Below are 22,788 nucleotides of genomic sequence, written 5' to 3'. Positions count from 1 at the left end.
AATCAATCTAGAGCATCAGGTTGGCTTAGCTTTCAAAACAGTCTGTACTGTAAAAAAAACAAGTCTTAATAGTGTACCAAGCACATTAAAGGTTTTTTAACACTGACCCAAATGGATATTGAAGTAAAATTATCATTGGTATTCAGTTTTTTGTTCTGTTTTTTTTCCTCAATTTATTATGTGATACTAAGATGCAAAAAAAAGCATTGTAATGTTTCACTGTTTTAAAGTACAAACACATACTGTGTTAATGCAACTAATTTTAAATAAGTTAGTTTTAGAATTACTGATAGGTTCATATTTACTTAATCTATCAATTGATATTTTCTGAGAGCCAAATTTAAATAAATCAGATTAAGAACTGAATTTTGTTTTAAATGTAGGAGTATGGGGGCGTGCTGTCGTGGCGTAGGGGATAGCGCAACCCACGTTTGGAGGCCTTGAGTCCTCGACGCGGCCTGCAATATTTGCCGTATGTCTTCCTCCCTCTTCTTCCCCCTTTTCTGTCAGCCTACTTTCACATAAGGGACATGAGAGCCCTGGAGGGGAGAAAGAAAAAAAAATGTAGGAGTATGATTGAAAGGTAAACCTGTATGTTTATGTTATTATTAGGTAGTGATGGTACTGTAGCACTCTGCTAAATCTGTCATACATAATCACATTTTGAATTAATTTAATAAATTTTGTGATGTGACGAAAGGGGATCTTCTCCATCAATATGCCAACAATTCCTCTTGTACTTAACAGAAAGATTAGCTTCATCAAATTTTTCTTGCTCTTTTATGATGTTTTATTGTCTAATAAGCCATAAAAATTGGAGCATCTTATGCAACCAGCAGCACTTAATAACATGCAGTGTTGTTCTGCGCCCAGGGGCCTTAGAACTAGAATGTTATTACTGATGAAAATCTTTTATCTGCGACATATCATTATTAGATGTGTACTTTCTCTTTGTCACAGTTTAGCTTGAACAACTTGTGAGATTCCATTGAGTGGCAAAGTGTTTAAAGAATATTATTATTATTATTATTATTATTATTATTATTATTATTATTATTATTTAGTTGTTATTGAACACATACTAAAATATTTTCTGGGTTGTATGATAGTTGGCCAATCCAGGCATGGATAGGTTCAACAACAATGTCAAAAGATGAACGTTTCCTCCAGCAGTAATTGACACCACTGAGTAAGGGGAGACGGTTTTTTTCCACATTAGTGGCTGTAGAGTGTCATAACATATCATAAAGCCGTCCTCTAACCTTGTCAGAGCTTATCATGACACCAATTACAAACAGACAGCCTGATAGCTGAGGGTGAACCACATACTGATCTGCAAAAGAGTAACAGCCATTGTATGCAGCGACGCACACTTTCTGAATACTGCAGACAAGAATATTTGCTGAACAATATGAGAAAGTCAAAAAATAAGCACACTTCATGTCACAGTAAAGCGACAGTGACAAGGGCACTATTTTATTTGTTCAGCAGGAGACAATTAACCTAACTCTTGGACCTTCTTGTACTGCTAAAATAGACTTTGTCATATAACAGCTCTTTTTTTGTGCATCCCTATCCCATCCCTTCTCTCCCTTCCTTCTTTTCTATCCCATCAGGTCTCCACATAATGGAGCGAGAATGAACAGAGAGCGGCTTAAGAAAAAGCATGAACTGGAGGTTTATTGAGGTCATCTGCTTCCTGTTTATATGGGACCATATAACAGTTCAGTCTACCCGCCAGGACCTGTTGGCTGCTGAACAACATGTCACCAAGCAATATGACTGGCTCATCTCTGACCGTGGACCTTTCCACCACTCTCGGAGCTATCTGTCCTTTGTGGAAAGATTCCGCCAAGGATTTACAACCAGATATAAAATTTATAGGTGAGTTCACTTTTAGCCTGCGTGCTGATGCCACTCATGCTTTTTAGGAGAATGTCTGTTTTAATGGTTTATCTATTTTAAGAGCATATAGTTGCAAAAAGCTGAACTGTGTATAGATTTAACCTATTACACACACTTTTATATTTAGACACAGTGTGTTTTGGTCCTATGAAATCTTTTGAGCAGAATGACAAACTCTCGGTACAGTTACTGTTATCCTGGATAAATCTTATTCCTCCATACACAGCTGGTGTTTAGCAAAAACATAATGAGCAAAAGTGAATAAAAAGATGATAAATACAGATAAAAAAATATGATAAAAAAATAATAAATGGTCAGTTATTTTAATTAATCCATAATGACTTTTCATGCATCAGTCAGAGGATGTTTTATGCATTGAAAACATACTAAAATATAATTACCTCTTTAGTTCTTCTAAAGCAATCAGTTCTTTGAGTAAATTTTTGTGTTAAGAGATAACAAACCATGATATCGGTGCCAATAATGTACCTGTGAGTAATACTTTAGCATGAACTGACAAAACTGGTAGTATGTAAGGCATGTGGAATAAAATTATAGCGCACTTTATATAGAGGTAAGGTGCAAAATAATTATTTAATGACATCTAAAAGGCTATATGAAGTACTAAACTTGCACTTTTTATCCACATTAAAAAAGTATAATAATAATTATTTAGACAACACATTTTTAGTACCCGAAAAATTGCCAAGAAAGACAAAACGTCAACATTTCTTTGCCGTTACTATTAGTATTAAGTATTTTTCTACAATAGTAGTTTTAGTCTTTTTCCTCAGAAAATTTGTAACATTTCTGGTGTATTTTAAATGAGCAAAAGGTGTAACTGCATAGTTACAGTCTGCAAAACAAACACACAAAGACTCCATCATTGGGATGAAGGTTTAATAAGTGAAAATTTTATAGATTCTTAGTTTTGTGCGTTCAGAGTTCGGTCCACATTAAAAAAATTAAAAAATGATTTAAAAAAAATACCTACTCTGGGTTCCATTCATTTCTTTCCATCATCAAAAAATGCCTGCTAAGTAAATTGGCCACACAAAGTGTGTTTGTCTGTCCTGTGTGCCTCTGTGTTGCCCTGAAGTGGACGCATGATCTGTCTAAAGGTGTGCCCTCCTTCTTTCCCATTTGGCCACAATGTTAAAGTCAATTGCCCTCATTTCTCTGTCTGTCACATCTATGTCACCAGTAGCAAACTGATGCTGCTGAAATCCTAACTACTGTCCCACTTCTTGCCAAGTTCTGGCACAAGCAGTACTAATGGATATGTTGGCGCTCGGATGCCATTTGATGAACCTGTTGAAAACATTTTATTGTGTCGAAGTGACTAAAACCATTTAGCAAAAAGTCGCAGTGGCATACCCACATGGGAGAAAATCACCTGCCATGTAGACATGAACTTATTAAGCAGACCATAGCTGATTATATTAAACGATGACACCATGTATCCACTGCTCAGCACACCTTGCTGAACAATTCTCAGAAATATTCCTACATTGCATTTCAATGGGAATTAAAAATATGCCACTTTAACTAAATAATGCTCCACCATTGCCATAGGGGGCATTTCTCTCTGTGGCATATACAATATGATCTCCAGTTAGGCCAGGCTATGCCGCATGTTTTTGACTATGTCAATAACAAATGTTGCCTCAAATCCCTAATAACACTTTATCTCATCTTACCATGGAAATGCTGTGTTTGCAATAATTATGACTTTCTCAACCTGGCTGAATCTTTGAACTAACAACACTTCAACAAACTTTCTGATTTATTTACCAAATGATTATTTGACTACTTGAGGTACTCATAAAGTGTATGTTCTAAATAATATATCTTCTAAAAAGTAAGAAGCTATTCAGTCCTTACAAAATACCACATTGTGAATTCCACACCATTCATCTTACTGCAAAAGCACCATGGAAAACAGGGTTATATCAATGAAAACAATCATAGAACATGACTTGAAGATCCATATCAATCTGCTTCATTTCCTCAGTGTTATGTCCGCATAAAACAGGATAACAAAAAACAGCAACAGCAGTTTTTGGATTAATTGAATTGAAACCGTTCAGTGCTTAATTTAGAACATTTTATAAGTCACAAAATTGATTTTTCTAAAATAGAAATTACTGGCATGCAAAATTTTACAAACATATGTTTGTTTGGATGGTCAATAAAGAGCATGAACAAAAGCATTGTGAACAAAATACTTGTAATTTCTGTTCATATTTAATACGTTATTTGTCTTTAGATGGGATCAGATTTAGAGTTAAAGTCTGATTAAAAGTACCTTTATGTTGGTATTTACTTTTTACTAAGCCCACATTTCTGTAATGAAACAAAATATTTTTGTCGGTTTGATATAATATTATAAAATTAAAAGTCATATTTTCATCAACTGTAAGGAGAAATACATCACAATTAATAGCAACAAAGGCTTGAAAACATCAGTTCTTGTGAAATGAATCTATATAGTGTGTGTCACTTAGTAATTTAAGTTACTGGAATAAATACAATTTTCAGTAATATTCAAACTTTTCAAATATTACTGTACACCAAGGTCGGGTCATCAATTCATCAAAGGACAACACGGAGACACAGGAAAGACATCCATGCATGCATGCATGCATACTCATGTAGACAACATGTACACAAACGCACACACACCTAAGAGCAACAGAGAAAGACACATTTGCCTAACCTTGTTGGGCATGAAACAGAGGACGTTCTTGCTGCAAGGCAACAGTGTTAACAAGTGTGCCACTATGCAGCTCTGAGTCTGAAAAAGAATCCATTACACAGTTTAAATCAATCGGATGTATAAAACTAAACGACTAAAACCTCTTCTTCTCAGAACAATGTTTTCTTAATCCCACTTTAGACTGGTATCTCAGAAGTACATAGAAATGAAACAGTGAGAATATAAATTTCCTTATGCTGTGACAGTTCTTTCTACACCTTGTTTTGAACTTTGTTTCTTTTTTTTCCCCCATATTTCTTAGCAACTTGCCACAGCCCCTGATCTATACTGGACTTTGTGTCTTGAGGCTGTTGCACAACTAGTAAACAATGCATTTACATAATGTTTAACACTATGGAGATAGAATTAGACTGCCATTTCCAGTTTGGTTTCTGATCCAACTGATATCAATAAGGCAAATAATCCACTTCACCTATAAGATTATCATCTAATTTTGCTTTGCTTGCCATGGAGACGTTATCTTGCTGTAAGTGCCAGTCACCCTCATCGATGTAATTTGTCTTACCCATGTCAACACTAGTTCCTATGGTACAAACTGCAGTTCAAACAAAAGCACCATGCACTGAAAGGTTTGGCATTTTGAGACACTTCCACATACATTTGCTGATTGCTCTAATCGATTTGTTATTTACATAATCAGATTAAAGAATCTGTGGTCTAATCTCCCCTATCTGGTCTATAAAGCACTCATCAAATGCACTTTACAGGCAAGATTGGACTTTTATTTTGTTTCTATTGTAGCACTAAATTTATCTCTCTAACTGTGTAGCTCCTAGGAAAACTCTTGGCAATCATGACAGTCAATGTTCCCTGGTAAAGCAAATAAAAACTGTTTTAAGATGAACATGAGTTTAATTTCCAAGTAAGCAATCCTTAAAGGATTTTTCTTCAAAGCTCGGCCACCAGTTCATTTGAAAGATTAATACATCCTGAACCATTGAAGGGTTCAAGATGTGTTGAAGGGTAAGAGTGCATTGAAGGGTAAGAAATCTGTGACATCAGCTGGTGTGGAGTTTGGTTGGAATGAAATCATACATACCCTCAGTCTTCCCTGGTGCATGATTGTGCCGCCATGCTCTCGACTAACAACCAATGAGGACTGAATCGCTTTGTAAATTTCCCCAGGGGTTTTCACTGCCTCAATGATTTAGTGGTGGCAAGTGGTTGAATCAGATTCGCATAGAGACAAAGAATCCATTCCTTTTGGGTTCACTTATCAAGAAAGATTACCCCCGAGGAACGACGTATGGACAATGCCAACTTGATCAGCGGCAAACAAATCTGCCCCATCTTTAATAACATTGGCAATGTGCCTGTTTAACGAATAAGGGCTGAATTAAAAGGTTCCAGTGTTTTGTGTAGAAGTCTGAAAATGTCACTCTCACTTCTGGGGAGAAAGGGAGACTGCAAAGCACTACTTTTCTTCTCTCTAAATTTCTCACTTAAAGAACTTTTTTTTACTATTTTTGTGGGAGTAATTGTAACTACTCTATTCCATTTGATTTCAATCTCCATGTCACATTCTTTTTTTATCTTTCATGTATCTTGATATAGTGTTCATCAGTCACAATATAGCTACTTTCACCTCAACCTGCATATCATCATTGTGTCAGACTTGATCTGAATAAGGTGTGTGTTTTTCTCAGAGTGAAAAATTTGGTGGCCTGTATTGCTCACACTAGCATCTCTCGTTCTTTTGCTTGTACTCTATTATGGGGTTGAATGTGTTTCAGATGATGCGTGCTTTCTGTTTGGTCTTTGTTTGCAAAACTCTATCTCAGGTTCTTGTCTGCCTGAGCAAAAATCCAATATAAATGCAAATCTGGTAGCCATTAATGCATTTTAAAGGCCCCAAATCAGCATTTCACTGTAATCAAAAAAGCAAGATGAGGGTTGTTATTTAGAATAAAAAATATTTATGAAAATACGTAGCACTGATTGATCTCACTTTGAAAAGAAATGCAGATGTGAATGAATAGAGAAAGAGAACACCCTGATCATTGAACGAGGGCTCATCAAAACCTCAGAAAGGTTTTGAACACGAGCTTGAAACTAAACCAATATGCTCAGGGAAATAGTTCAGAAGAGTTCCATCTTTTGGACTCAGAATTAAAAAAATATATATATAAAAAAAATACAAGTATGAAAGGTTAATGTGTGAGCCAAGAAGCAGAAGGAAGCTCATTAAAAAAGAAAGAAATTGAGGTGTTCTGTTTCAGATAATTGCAAAGTCACGGAATGGTGCTAGTTATCATTATCCTATATTACCGGCTCAAAGCTTTTTGAAATTGCTTGCACATTCCATTACCAAATGACACCAAGAAGACTGCTTTAGGAGAAACACATCAACATTATTGGTGCAATTTTAATAGTTCTCAAAAAGCTTTTATCCAGGAGAGCTGGTTTTTGATTTTACACGAAAGCAGAAATGTTCAAACTTAAGTTCTGTTTTCTTTCCCTTCCGTGTATGTTTGTGTTTCTCACTTATACAAGAAGTGCTTCTCTACAGAAAGTGCCATTAATGTTACATTTGTTGATTACACAGCCAAAGTATTGTTCTAAAAATAGTTTCTGAAGCTCAGAAGCATTATCAAGATTTACTTTGGCAGACATAGCAGCAAATGTTAAGAAATATTTTCATCTTGTGTGTGTGTGTGTGTGAGGTAGACTAATAAAAATGAATTTATTGCTTTTTGACAGCAATACGTTTGTTAAAAAGTTGGAAAGTTACATTATTTTGAAAAAAACTGCTATTGTTTGTCTATTTATGCGTCTACGCATGTGTCAATTTATGGATACAGGCATACTATGTGTATGTATTTTATTATAGACCTTCTGCTAGAATCTAAATTTCCCAGTGGGAACCTCTTCAAGGGATCAATACAGTTTTTATCTGACCTAAACATCACAGATTGTTTTAAAATTAGAATGAATAGAAAACAACCAAGCAAAAAGTTCTTTTGAAAAGCTTTCCCTAGAATTGTTTGACCCACTTTCAATATCCCATTAAGGGATGTGCTCATTCGAATTTGGGCACCATATCTCAATTCATCACTTGGTTGCCTTCAGCTCCCATCAGTGATTGAAAACCTCTGATGCCATTTTAGTACATGTTTAAGACTGACTACATATGACACTGCTTGATTGCCTGTTTCTTTCCTATGTGTTTCTACTATGTTTTTCTTTACTTTATTTTTTACTCTGTATTCATTTATATAGTTTCATGTCAAACTTTTATGTTTTATCTTCAAATGGATCAGGTGTCATGTTAAGCTACTTTTGGGCTAGATACAAGAAATCAAACCAACACACACTGTGGGATTTCAGGATCAATACCCTGAGAGCAAAGAGATGTTTGACTATAAGGTCAAAATCAAAGTCAAAATATCAGCACAACAACTCCTGAAGGTGCTGTTGCAAAGGGTTTTGATAATGGAACTACCCATAGCTCATGTGTTGAGTTGTGTCCCTTTGCCAAGGATGTTTGAGAGTTTTGTGCACCTACAGATGGACAAGAAAAATAAATAATAATAAAAAAAACAAGAAAAGGAAGCTACAATGCAAAAATAAAAATACAGAATGCTGAATCATCAAGTTACTCAAGCTGGATCTGGAATCTGCCAGGTCTATTCAGCCTCCAATACAAGCAGAATATTGGCCAGTTTTTTGCAGTGCCTTCCTGCTGCAAAAACTGGAAGAGACTGATGACATTAACCATTGTATTCCCACTCACTGAGCAACTGGCTAAAGTCTATAATTGGCCACAACAATAGTGGGCTGTTCAGTTGATTCCATTGTTTTCTGGAAAGGCCAAAAGTGCTCTTGTTGCCATGAATCCATTGAATACAGTGAACTATGATAAAGTGAACGCCGCTGTATTGGAAAAGCATAAAATTCACAGAGAAATAATCCCACTCTTATGTAACATCAGCCAAGGAATCCCCTGAAAAATTGTATACTTGGCTCAAAAAGTTGTGTTGCAACCGCCCATGTCACTGGGTACAGTACAACCCCGGTGGCATGGGCAGGCATGGGGGGCATCCAGGGCCATTTTTGGCCTGGCCAAAAATCAGCTGTGTCTGATGTTTCCTCTGTCCCCCACACTATTTTTAGCCATTACAATGATTTAATCCGTTGTCAAAATGTCATCATATGTTTTTCTAAACTAAATTTTGCAATGTTTTTTTTCCCAAACAAGCCTAATAAGTTATGATGTCAAATGCAGATAATTTACCTAAATAGTAACTAGTTATTAATCCATGCCAGTATGGAGGTTGTAAGTTGTAATTTTGTTATCTCTGAGATTGGTCATATTTCAGTAACTTTGTGGACAGTTTTACTTTTTACTTTTACTTGATTAATAGTGTGAACTATTACTGCTCCTGAATAGATTTATTTCAGAGAAATATTAGCTACGTAGATTTCTACAAAGTATGAGCTAACATGCAAATCCTCTGGAGCTGGGTCTGGTACATTCACCAAGGAAGAATTGATGGAAAAGATGGCCTTGGATCAATTTTTGTGGGTTGATAGAATTGCTACACTATTTTAGCAGTAGTGTCGTCATTTTCAAACAAACAAAAAAGAACGATTACTAAGAAACTATGACTATGAAGTCAAAAGTAAATTATCCAAGTCAAATAAAAGTTGTTTTTCCTAAGACTTGGAAAGGAATGATAGTGGATCACTGTTCTGGTCAAGTTGTACAGTAAAAAAATAAGCTATTTCGCAGAAAATTCTTGATTTCTGCTGAAGGATTCTGTGATGCAAGAGTTTGCTATCAGTTTCGTAAAATAAATGTTTAAATATTAGTCTTAATCGTATACCATGTTAGAGGTAACTCTGATTTTAAGAATATTTCTGGCTCCTTTCACCATATCTCCTTTTGTTTTATTTTAAAATCCTTGCATACATTTACCTCTTGTGTTATGCCCAGATGTGTCTTTCTTTGCAGCCTTGTGGCTTATGATCCAGAACATAAATAACAAAATATGTGAATACAAAAATAATCAAGACCAAGATGTAAAATTTGTCAGAGTCTGCAGACTCGGGTCTAGCTTTAGTTTGGCTGAGCCATTTGTAATGGATAGAGAGCGGAGAGGATGATTTGATATACTTGGCAGAATTGCTAAGGAACGACCGGGGGAATGTTTAATTCAGGAGGCTCCAGCCAAAAGGAAGGAAAGGAGCAATGCAGTTGGGATTTCAGGAAGGATGAAACAGACTGAAGAAAGAGGACAGAGACACTGAGGGGTTCGGTATGCCATCAGGCAGCGAGGCAGGACTGTGCTTAAAGTCTATAATGAAGAAAATATATCTAAGTTTTAGTGACAAGAGGTTAGAGGGTCCAATGAGTTTGGAATAAAAGCAAAGATTGCTGATACTGACAGGTAAGCCAGTTTTGAGGTCAAACTCAAGGTAATGCAGAACACAGAAAACTATGGTGGTTTAAATGACTCACAAATACATAAACAGGAATAACCTTGCACACAAAAAGGTTATGTGTTTATATTTCCATAGCTGTTGCTAAATCATAGGTTTTTCATTTGTTATTTCTTGGCAATTGCTTAGTGGCCACTGGAAGAAAATTTTATCCCATTGAGCAATTTTTATTCTCCATGTAGTTATTTTCCTCTGCTCATTTGGTGATTTTACTTGGAATTTAAATGGAAAAGCAAAAAGAAAAATATATACATACATACCTTGCACCAAACTTTAAAAAAATTGAATCCCCCTTGTTAGTTGTTTATAAAAATATTTTAAGTCACAAACAAAACTTAATGTCTCACAGCGGAAACAACTTCCAAACTGGTAGTTAGACCAGTTTAAACTTATGAGTTAAAGTTCAGCAACCCTAAGATGTTTCCTGCCTTTGAAATAGCAAATATTGTTTGTAAAATTCGCAACTACTAAAAAGAACTTTGAATTTGAACTATATTTCTTTTGATTTCCATTTACTTAATTCAATTTACATCTTTCAAACACTTAAGGGTAACACAGCTGAACAGGACAAACCTGTGTCTAGATCTGTATTTCTCAGGTGTGTAGGTTACAAAGAGTCAACAAGAGGTTATCCAGGGTAACATTTCATGCCACTTTCCTCTACCATTTACAATGTGGCGATAAAAAGCCCTTGTTGTGGGATGACTTAATTACTGGCAAGGAAGAGATGGTAATTAGTAGAGAAGCAGGAGGCTAGAAGAAACTGTCAGGGTTAAGTAGTGACTAATTCACTGTGTGGGACGCCTGAGCCACTCTCCCCTGAGACTGATTGCAACGTCATCACAAAAGCAACAAGCTCCTTGGAGGAGATAGTAGAGCAGCCATGTCTTTCATGATCAGTTCAGTGATGTGGTGATCCAAGCTACTTAGTAAATATAACACATCCCATCAAAAATAATTACTGTTTTTTTTAAAAAACAACAAAAAGATGGCGACTATGATGACAACAGATACTCGAGTGCACTTATTACCAATTAAGACCTTTTGTAATATTCAATAAAACCATTAGCTGACATTTTTCTGTTGATTACAATGTAGGCTAAAGATTAGCACTCATTCACAGTATGCTTGTTTCATAGATGGTGTGCTCAAATTTAGTATTTCCAAAGAATATTTTGTTTCAGGTTAAAGCTTAGCAGGCCCTGAGCCCTTCAGAATAAATACAGTTTATATGGGGCATTTAACCTAACAGTGGAGGACAATGTAGTTAAGTGTGGCATTACCAAACACTTAAGCCCCTTAGCCATTGTCAAAACTCACACAAGTTAATGTTTGGTTAGGTTCAAGCCAAGATGTGTGTCTCTCCAGTAGTGTGTGTTCGTCACTATTGTGGGAATGAATATATGTAAGAAGATGGGGGAGGCTTGAGTGCACATGAATTGTGGTTGAAGCTCCAATGATGTTTGCAGCAGAATTCTGCAATGGAGAAACTCAAGGTTGTGGTTTAGATGACTTCAAATCAACCAAGATATTTCATTTTGTCTTAAAAGACAGACAACAAAAAATATCAATTATTAATATTGAAGCTTAAAATAATGTTGTGGACAATGAGACCGTTATTACGAGCGACTCAAAAACACCTGTATGATTAATGTTGTCTATTAGAAATTAACTGCTGGCCCACACATGGCAACAATTAGGATTTGCTGATTAATTTGCAATACTTTCAAATTCTTTTATGTTGTGTCACTTAATAGTGTCTTAAACATCAAAAGATGCACACTACTAACAATCATACATGAATATTATTAAGAAAAAAACTCTAAAGAAAGCATAAAAACATTTCACTCCAAACTAATGTCATGTAGTTTTGGTGTCTCCCACCAGCCAGCGCAAACTGCAAGCTGCAAAAAAAAACAACAACAAAAAAAACACTTCAACAGAATGCCCATTCTTGCGGGAGACGTGGTGCTTTCAGGGCTGTGAAATCACAGTTACTCCACTTAAAAAGTAGATGTATGTGCTCCTGATCCTGCTCATAATTGCGCTCCTCCACACTGAGCAGCTCTGTGGATTGCAGACGCCATATCCACCAGTCCATGACAGTGGTTGAGATGTTGTTGTTCACTCATTTAGTGATGTAATTCACAGGCCAATCCACAAATGCAGTCTGATGTCAATCAAATCGCTTTTGTGCAACACAAAAGCTTGTACTACCCCTGAAATGGTTACGGAAATGGGAATGAACCATGCAAGATCTGCAAATGGAGACGAATCTGGCCAGGGCGGACTGGGGAAGAACTAGCTAAAGCAGACCAATGGAGAAGAGAGTTTAGCAAGCACAAAGTGGTACTTATATAAGACAAATTTTAAGAAGCAAATTAAGATAACATAGTTGTTTTAAGATTTTCTGTCAACTTGAGTGTGTTAATTATTTTTGCAAGTATAGAGGGTTATATTTTAGAAACAGACCACCAATTATGTTATGTTCGTAAGGTCAAACCTCTGCAAAACTAAACGTTATCCAATGTTTATTTAAAATGGAACATTTGGAAAATGTGTGGCCAATAAAATACAAAATCAACAATATTTATATACAAAAGAAAAGTTTTAACAAGCTCTTCAAGTTTTCTTTTTTTCTAAAATGTTGTATTTCAATGATTGCTTTAGAAAGAGAACACCGAGTTAGCCAGTATGATATCCTCAGTGAGGTTGTTTTGATCTCAGGGGGCTTACACAGCAAAGATTCTGATAAGTAGGTTTAACAAGTAATGACATGTTTCTTATTTTCAGACTTGAAGCAGTGAAGCAGCAGTGGTATTATAGATTACTACTGACTTGTGCATGCCTGAGCCATGTTATCTACCAGCCCGGGTGTGATTTGATTTCACAGGAGAATTGTCTGCAACGAAGTGTACTGACAAGTGAGGTTAGCATGTCTGAAAGGAGACACAGAGAATGAACTTACAGATAGTCATAATTCTGTTTCTTGCCTGGAACATTTGAAAATCTTTAACTTCATTTCTTTTTCTGTTTAAACAAAATGTATTTCTTATGTTTTGACAATACAAGCATGAGTTATTTCATTAAACAAATTATGAGTTTGTTATACTAATCAATAAATTATAAAGATATTTGATTTAAAAAAGAATGCATTTGTACATTTTTTCTGTTTTAGATAACTACGTTTTGTTTATTTATAGACCTGAAAGGAAACCCACACACGAAACTACCATAAAGTTATGTAATTTATTTTCAAAATAAAGATACAGTTAGTTATTTAACTTTTATATTGTCATAGTAAAAAGAAAGTACGCTTACTTTAAATTCTATACTTTTACCAATTTAGTTTGAATCTAGGGTTTTTGGGATTTGTTTATTCCCCTGAATTTTGCATATTTGCCTCATAAGCACCATGGCATCTGTGGTGTGTGGTTTTGTGTACTTTGATTAGAAAGTACACAAAACATCATAAAGACCAGACCATTTACACTGTTAAACCCTAGAATGGATAGTTTGCTTCCTTCTTACTCTTACAGTATATTTAATGACAGCTACACAAATATCTGTCTACATTAAATGCTCAAATAGAAATAAATGTCTGCTTGCTGCAGGGTCTCCTTAATCTAATTTGATCAAGATGATACTTGAATATAATAGCAATAAGTATAATAGTGGTTTGGTAGTTCCTCTTTCTGGAATTAAACACTGTCAATACAAAAATAAAGTGATTATGATTAATGCTGGTAGCCAATGAGTTAAATATGGTGTTATGTCTTTATGGATTATGTAATTACACACAAAAGCAGGAAGGGCAATACAAGAAAAAGTCTGTACTAATGCTGTTGCTCAAATATCTGCTGTATTTTCAGAATCTCATCATAAACTGGTAATTCTATGTCTACAATATAGATATAGAATTTTATCAAGTAATGTCTTCTTTGAATTTTTTTTTTGTGTGTGTGTTTAATAAGCAAACTAATACATTCATAAGAACTTGGATGTCACAAGTAGAAATTACTTGATACCAGCAAACCTGATGGTGAGATAAGCTAAAATACAAAATTATTTTATAGAGAAATCCAAAAAAGATATATATTTTTTAAAAATATTGTTCATTAAGTTTACAAACTGATTATTTTTTTTCTTGCTTTTCTTACTTATCTTTCTTAAATGTGAACAAATATTTGTAAGAGAACTTTCCAAAGCTGTCTAAGGTGTAAATATCCTCCTAAAGCCTCTTTAGAGTCTTAGTGTGTTGTTTGTGTTGCATTTCACCTGACAAGCTGACAGTACTAATGTCTTGTGTTTATCTGTGTCAACAAAACACTCAGATTATGATATTTTGACATTTTTATATGAAACATAAAATGAGATAAGTGTCATTGGCAGAAAAAGGGAGCAACTATTTTGGAAAAAAAAAAAATTTGTTTTAATTATTACACTATATGCCAGGGGTGTCAAACTCCAATCCTGAAGGGCCGCTGTCCTGCAACATTTAGAGTTGCCTCTGCTGCATTACACCTCAATAGAATAATTAGGTTATTAGCAAGGCTCTGGAGAACTGATCTACACAAGGAGGAGGTAATTAAGCCATCTCCAGTGTTTTGTACCTGTGGCACATCTAAAAACTGCAGGACACCGGCCCTTGAGGACTGGAGTTTGATACCTGTGCTATATGCAGAAGGTGAAAACCTTATGTATGTCTCTTGTTTTGGCATATGACTGAAATTTATAGCATCATTTGATGCAACAAACAAGAAATTAGCTAATATTATCCATCAGATGTAAATACTTCAAATTTAATTTCCAATTTGATTGTTTAACTAGACTTTATTTTTATAATCTTATGACTTTGTATAAGTGTCACTTAGATGTGAGTAAAGGTCAGAGTCTTATTATGTTAGTTATTGTACTGACTCCATGAGAGTTGCCTTCCAGTCCTCAGACTCATCCTTGGCCTAGTTCATCAACAGTACAGTTTCTCACATTACACAGCTAATTAGATTCAAACAAATGCTTGTGTCAACCACCCATTCACTAGCTTCCGGCTCCGTATTCTATCAAATTTCTAAGATTAAAGTGAATTAGAAGATTGTTTTTGATTAGATGAATTTTCATTTAACTATTTCATCACAGTTACAAAGAACTCTAACAATTAAGCCAGCAATCAGATGCAATCAAGTTCCATTTTCTGATATGCTCCCATTAACGGTAAAAGTATTGTAGATGCTTCCATCTGAATATAGATGAGGCATCTTGTGTCATGCATATTTTCACTGGTTCAGTGTAAATTTCTCACATATGGAAATCCAAAGAATAACTCAGTTGTAGGTCTAAGCTACTGTAGTGAAGCATATTTGAATGCATTAACTGCATGCATTATATCTATGCGGTGCATTAGCCCTTTACTCTAACTTAAAGTAAGTTCTATGAACAGTTGGCAGTTTATTTGAAAAACTCTTGAGTTTTAGCAATGTTCATTTATTAATATCATTAAATAGGCATAGATTATCTAAAATGTTTGAGATTGTAATCAACAATTAATATTAAGAACTGACCAGTTTCTAGTGTTTGCCTTCAAAAACTCAACAACATACAATTTCAAGCAATAAGGTCCTTTGTTTTAGACAACAAACTACATTTTGTTAGTAGTACATGCTCCACATTTTTATTGCAATTGTGTCTCACTTTATGCACTTACCTAGCATGACTGTCTAACAGATAGACAGTCATGCTACACTGTATCTGTTTCACCTAACAGCAAGGAAAGAGTTTTACATGAGATCAAAATATGTTACAACAGCACAAGCTGACTAGGTCATAATAATCTAAAATGCACTTTTTTTTGACACAACATGTAAAGGCTTCAATAAACTCACATATTGCTTCTGCTGACAATATTTTCTTCTGAAGTCAAAGCACTACACTAACGCTTGCATATTTTCTCCCTGCTTTGATCTTATTTGTTGTTAATATAGCTGACAACAAGTTTATCTTGCTTCAAAAACTTATCTTGCTTGGAATTTTGTCAAATGTTTTGACAGAATTCAAAACCTGTGTATGATCTCAATCAAACCCATTCCCATTACACAAACAAACATGGAGCTACAGCAGCCAAAACAGTCTCTCATCCCACATAATTTTTCAAACGTATTTTAAGAAATTATGTCACTTTGTTAAAATTTTGTAAAATACTTTATTACTTTATTCTCCAGGTTAAGAAACAAACAGCTCAAATAAGACCAATAAATAGAAATGAATAAAAGAAGCACAAGGAACATCGCCGTTAATATCACACCTCCTCCTGCATAGCTCTTCACTGAGCACTGGAGCATAAGATTAAGATTCATTTCATAATATTTTCAATGATATTGTGGGATTGAATTTCTTTGCAGGATTTCAATTGTATCTCTGTCTATTTGATTTATCACCAGGCTTTATCCCCTCATTACCAAGAAAGTCCTGTATCCCTCATCTCCTCTCAATATTCCTTTTGTTTTTCCCCTAACTTTCCATCAGGCTCTCACATAACACTGATGCCCTATTGGAACACAATTCTTTCCTGAAGAAATAAATCCTATTATTCCACTCCAGGGAATATAAACCTGCACAGATGAACTATGTTACATTATCCACTAGGGGTATGTGGTGTTCATAGTCTCTGCTTACTGTATTTAGATGACAGAGACACAATAACTTGCTCACCTCTGGATCTGCAACTGTTTGACTTGTAGTCAATATATGTTACAGTTGTGCATCTATGCATTGACTTAAAGGTTCAAGAGATAAAACTTGTGCCAACATTACTCATTTATGGAGCAGGTAATGTAGGCCACTAAGGCAAGACTTCTTTCAGAACTATGAACTTTTAAGAAAGGCTGCTGGGTTGTGAACATGAACATGAACAAATAGGAGATATTTCATTTCATGACTTCAGTATATGTGGAAGGCAGTCTCCACATTGCAGTACATCTATGCATAAATCCTGCTGGGCTGAAAATTGGCATAGATGTCATAACATTCATTCTTTGTCTCTGGAAGATAGCAAATGTAAGGACATAAGATCATGCAGTGCTGTTTTGAATGGGCAAATCTACAGAATTTTATAGAGATACAATTAGTCAACATCATCCGGCAACACAAAATCACTATGCAAAGCGATTCATGTGGGAATTAACAAGATTAGATAAAAGTCTCACCGTGTACTTAAAACTTGGCCAGCTTCAATCATAGACGCTTATACACATTGTAAGGGTGTCACAGAAAAACATGGGTTTTGATTAGAAAAATACAGAAATTACAGCTATTCTCTAATAAATAATACTCGTAATGTGTGTGTGTGTGTGTGTAAATTACTATTTAATTAAATGTAAATAGACAATGAATTAGTTCATGTTTTCAATGTATTAGCTTTTGCTAACCTTTTTAACATATCCCGTAAGTTGTAGTTGAGCTAAATAACGTTTAGCAGGAGAGCTGTGTTGTTCCTACAAGCTAAAGTCAATTAATCTGTAACTCCTGGAACATCTGTTTCATTGTTTGTTTTATTTACCCCAAAACAGCTGGAAAAGGATAAGATGCTCACAATTAAGCTGTTCACATTCTATCCTCTCTGTTGTTTTTTTAAATAGCTATATTTCACAAAATAATCAAAATATTTTGGTGTCACATTCTTAGTGCAAATACAAAGTGACAAAAAAGCTTTGAATAAAATAGAGAAAATATTTGTCAGATTACATTATTCGACTTTCTGTCTAGTAAGGAACAGTGTTAATCCAAATGTTGGTTGGTAGGAACATGTGCTTTTTGTCAGGTTATTTGTGGTCATTTTCAGATTTGGGACAGGTACTTTTTGTTGAGGGTTTGATTTTCTTTGGTTAGCTTCACTAAAATAAAGCAAAGCTGGTATAGATTCTGTAGCTGTTGTATAGCTGCTTAGTGCAGCCTCTTTTACCTAAGAAACCCCTAATCTCAACTAAATAATTTGGTGTTTTGAACACATATAGTCTGTCTCCTGCAGATACCCATCTTGTTTTTCAGCAACACGTAAAAATTTCATCTCATAAATCAAAATCAAAAATGACTAGGCCTACCTCAGGATGCACTTCCTAAAAATGTGAACTCTTTTCCAACTCCAGGTTAGAGATAGCTAACTCAATTACTGCAGTTTTATTATTTATAATATTTTCAACTGAAATAGCAACATAGAAGTGATTGATTGATTTTAACGCATAATGTATTAAAACTGTGATTAAATTTCCATCCACAATATACAAAAGACTTAATTTTAAATAAGCAGGTGCGACTATAATGCATTTGCAGCGAGTGGATGAATCAACTCAACTATCTTAGGTGCCCTCCCATAGCAAACTTTGTTGCTATCTGCTTAGAGCATATGTGCAGTATTTATAAATGAAGTACCAAAATACTAACAGCACAAGACAACAGTCAATTGCATGTTATTGTTATTGTTCTTTATGATTACTTAGAATGCTTCTACATTGTTGTGAGTTGAAATATGCTGCAAATATAATGGAGCTGCATGTAACCATAATGAATAAAAAAATGTCACTACTGCATGTCTTAACACCTCCGGGGCTGGATGGTGTCTGCTTCAATTAGACCACATTTTTTTAGACAGTCAGTGAATATTCCCTCAGAGTCTGACAGTGGCAAGATAAGACCATCATACTGAGTGTCACTGCAGGTGCACTTAGTTTATCCTGATGATGGAGCCCAGATTAAAACACCCTGTGAGAGCATGACAGACATTCAGAGTAGAGGTATACTGTAGAAGTACAGAGGGAAGAAAGGCACATTTTGATGGAAGAATATCCCTAATTAATGAGGTGAATAGTGGAATTGGCACAGGTCGCTGACAACATGTTCCTGGGTAGCTCATAAATGACATCAGAAAATGATTTAAAAAGCAAGCCTGTCAGTGACTTAAACAGCTTACAATACTTTGATTCCTATTTCTGTGTGCTCTCCTGTAGAACTATCAAAGTGTTCACAGTCAAATGCAACAGGAACTCAAGTGCCGCCCTGGTAGATCCTGACGTGTCTGCATGTGGTAAAAATCACATTTGTATCAGTACTGTTGCTAGAAATATAATACCGCCAACTTTTTATTCCACTTAAAGCTGGTAAAATGTATAACAAAAATAAAAACAAAAATAATTATTATTCTAGTTTCATCTACAAATGTGATACTGTTGGGATAAATCACTAACTTTATTCAAAGGATACCATATGAAGACTTTGGTACTCAGTATATTAAAAACATAATTTTTACCTGGATACCTTTTCTTTGTTTTAAACAAGTCAGCTCAGCTGCCAAATTAGGAAAAAACAATAACAGCAGTGCTTCATAACCACTCCAGCTCTTCACCAATTAGAGATGGTATTATGACCACTGACAGGCAAATTGTAACACTGATTATCTCTTTATTTTTTGGCACCTATTAGGGAGATAAGATTATGAAACGATTGTCTTTAGTTTTACTTTATTATGACACTTGGATATTTCAGATCACTTTCATATTTTGTTCATCTAAAAGTTACTCATCTTAAATTGAAGCCCACTCTGGTTATATGTCAGAAATCTACCAAACCATCAAATAAACTTTTGAACGGTCTGGTCAAAGTCTGGAATTGAATCCAATTCAGATGCTGTAGCATGGAGTAAACTGCCTTCTCATTCTCAAAGTCCCTCCTATATAACTGAATTAAAACAATTCCACAGTGATGTAAAAATAATTAATTGCAGCTGCCACCAGTAGAGGCACAAACAGGTGTAGCATTCAGGGAGCAATATTTTTTGAGATAAGGACAGTATTCTGCACCCAAATAAAGGGGAGAATAGGTTTTGTTTTTAATCAGTCTTTTTTTTGTTCGATTAAAATTTGTTTTATTATCTAAAACTTTTAAGACGAAAAACAGCAAATACAAAAGAGAGTAAATACCTTTTCAAAGCCCTCTATTAGGAAGACACATTTTGACCTCAAAGAGGATGTGCTAAATGCAGAAAAATGGACCAGCTTGATTATATAAGCATGTTTGGGGTAAATATGACTAAATATTTAGTTTAGACAGTTCATTGTCTTCAATGCTGACAATGAACTGGGGTGTTCATTGTCTGCATTGGTCACTATATACAGTAATAAACAAATAATTCTGAAAGGCAGATACGCAGTCATTCGCTATTTGCTGATTGCTTAATAGTAAAGGTGTTTGCAATGTGGTTATAATGTTATGCCTTATCACTATCGATGACAAAACAACACTAAAAAGCCTCCAGTTTCATACACCATTTCCGTAAGAAATGAGGCATTTTATTCCTTGAGTTTTTTTTTTCTTGAAAATGAGTAATTGTGGAAAAGTACAGTCACTGAACTAGATCCATTTTTTGAACAATTTACAATCTAAACTTATAGTGTGAGAATGAATACGAACTCAGTTGGCAGGTTTAAAAATCTAAGGAATAACAAATCTGGATAAATATATGTAAAGCTGTATGTTGGCAGTGCAATTTCACTTGTAGATGAGCACAAGTCCCCAATCCCACACAGCTTAGAGGGCAAGGAGAATCAATCTCACATACATCTGTACTCCATGTGCATTTGTGAAGCTTAAAACCAAATTATTTTTACACAGTTTTAAGTCAGAAAGATGGTGACTCAACTCTGCTGTAATTTCTGTAGTTGTAGCTCATGGATGATTTTAGGATAGTTTACATCATCATTTAAGAGTAGCAGGAGGACTACATATCAAAGAAATGCCACTTAAAGCAAAAATTCTTACATTTTCATGAATTTTCTCTGAGCATGTAGTGTTTAGTCAAATTTGATGGTGTAATCAAGCTGCAATTATTGAGGCATGCAGTGTAATGAGATGTGAACCTTTAAAATTTGTACGCATTTAAAATCACTTTTTTAAAAATGACATAAATAAGATGACTGGCTATTTAGAAGCAAGTTCCGTGCTTCATATTTCGCCTCTCTTTGAATGATGCAATACTTCAAAAAAGAGGAAAGTCTAAAAATGTTTGTGCTTTAATTCATCACAGTTTGAGGAAGCCATTTTCAAATCCGTGTTTTGCAGATGTTTCAATGGAAACAAGAAAATGAAAACATGTTGTGGTCCCTTTCCACCTGTAAGAATGTTCACACTAATAGTAAAAAAAATATTTTAATACAATTTAAATGCAAATTAATAGTCATCTCAAAAATGCCTACTTATTATCCAATGGGTCCATGAGTATACTGCTGTCCTCAAGACAGTTAAGGGGTTAATCAGCAGATTGTGGTGCATAAGTTTATGTTTTCCTTTTCACCACACTTAAATGACACCAGTTTGAAGTTCATCAGCATGACATACAGTTGTGTATTTTTTAATTTCGATTAAAGGGGAAACAGTCAGGACCGTACAGTGTTGCAGTTGTCTATTTTGTTAAATGTGTTTTTATTTTATTTTTTAGTTTAGTTGAATATGGTGCATATCTATGTTGAATTTGCATCGTTTTAAATCTAAAAACGTGTTCTTCATGGTCAGTAGCTCACAGTTATGAGATTTATGGGGAGCAATTACTTTTTAAACATAGGGCCATGTTGATATATTAGCTTCATGGATAAAATTATGATTTATTACCTTCCTAGTGAAGTATTTTCATTTTATTTAGATATATGTATATGATTATCCAACGCATGTAAAAATCATAAGATGAAAGATGTAAGGAGGCAAATACTTTATCACACAATTGTAAATTGTTGCACAATCATCTAATCCGCTCTTGTTAAGGTAGAGATTAAAATGGCATAAGTTTTGCACTGATTTTATTTCATATGTTTCTGTCTTGTTATACAGTCAGTACACTTCTCTTTGTATAAATCAACTGAATCCCAGTTCAGTGTAGAGAGAAAGAAATTAATGAGCTTTAAGCCCTTCTCCACTATTTTTGATTATAGACCAATACATTTCTAACATCAAATAATCTCTTCTAAAAAAATCCACTTTAATATTACTATACTTAAGAGATAAAAGTTGGATGTTTGATTGTGTAGACATTTAGCAGACACTGTGCATGTTTTTCTTTTCTGACTAAACTATGCTGAGACAAACACTAGAAGAAAAACTGATGTGATGGTGGTTTTAAGGAACATACCAAAAGATTAATAATTTAATTTATTTCTTCAAAGAAAAAACAATAAAATAAAGTAAAATAAAGCAAAAAACCTACCATTAAAACTCCAGTATGTAATTTTTCAAAAATCAGTTTTTTTTTATTTTTTTTACATACTAGTTAAAACTGTCACCATGTTGTGCATAGGAGAGATAATCAGTGAAAAGAAATCAAGCTCCTCCCAGGATTACTTTTGCATAAGTACACGGTTCCCGGTCAGAAACAACCAATCAGAGACAGGAGTGTCTTAGCACTGTCAACCCCCTTCGTGTATCTGTTGCTCGTGTTATCAGTGTGCTAATGGCAGACAAATATTGTTGCAGGAAAACTGTTTATCCACCATCATCACTGGTCGCATTTACTAGCCTGAGCAGTCAGGACTGACTCTGGTGTGACCTTGCTGTAGTGTAGCAGAGAACAAGGAGAAGGGTGCGAGCAGCCGTACGTGAGCTTGATTGACAGAGCTGAGACCCCTTGC

General features: G+C 34.9%; 1 protein-coding gene across 1 annotated transcript in view; it reads left to right on the top strand.

Moving 5' to 3' along the window:
* The window catches only part of brinp1 (bone morphogenetic protein/retinoic acid inducible neural-specific 1), a 117,049-nt gene that overhangs the window by 27,597 nt on the left and 66,664 nt on the right, over window positions 1-22,788 (top strand). Inside the window, exon 2 of the mRNA XM_032570103.1 lies at window positions 1,617-1,884. Within this exon, the coding sequence (XP_032425994.1) occupies window positions 1,667-1,884 (218 nt within the window). The 5' untranslated portion in view covers window positions 1,617-1,666. The remainder of the gene's footprint in view (window positions 1-1,616; window positions 1,885-22,788) is intronic.

The sequence above is a fragment of the Xiphophorus hellerii genome, chromosome 8 (assembly GCF_003331165.1).
Source record: "Xiphophorus hellerii strain 12219 chromosome 8, Xiphophorus_hellerii-4.1, whole genome shotgun sequence".
Lineage (NCBI taxonomy): Eukaryota > Metazoa > Chordata > Actinopteri > Cyprinodontiformes > Poeciliidae > Xiphophorus > Xiphophorus hellerii.
The sequence above is the reverse complement of the archived record's forward strand: the minus strand, read 5'-3'. Positions and strand labels throughout refer to the sequence as shown.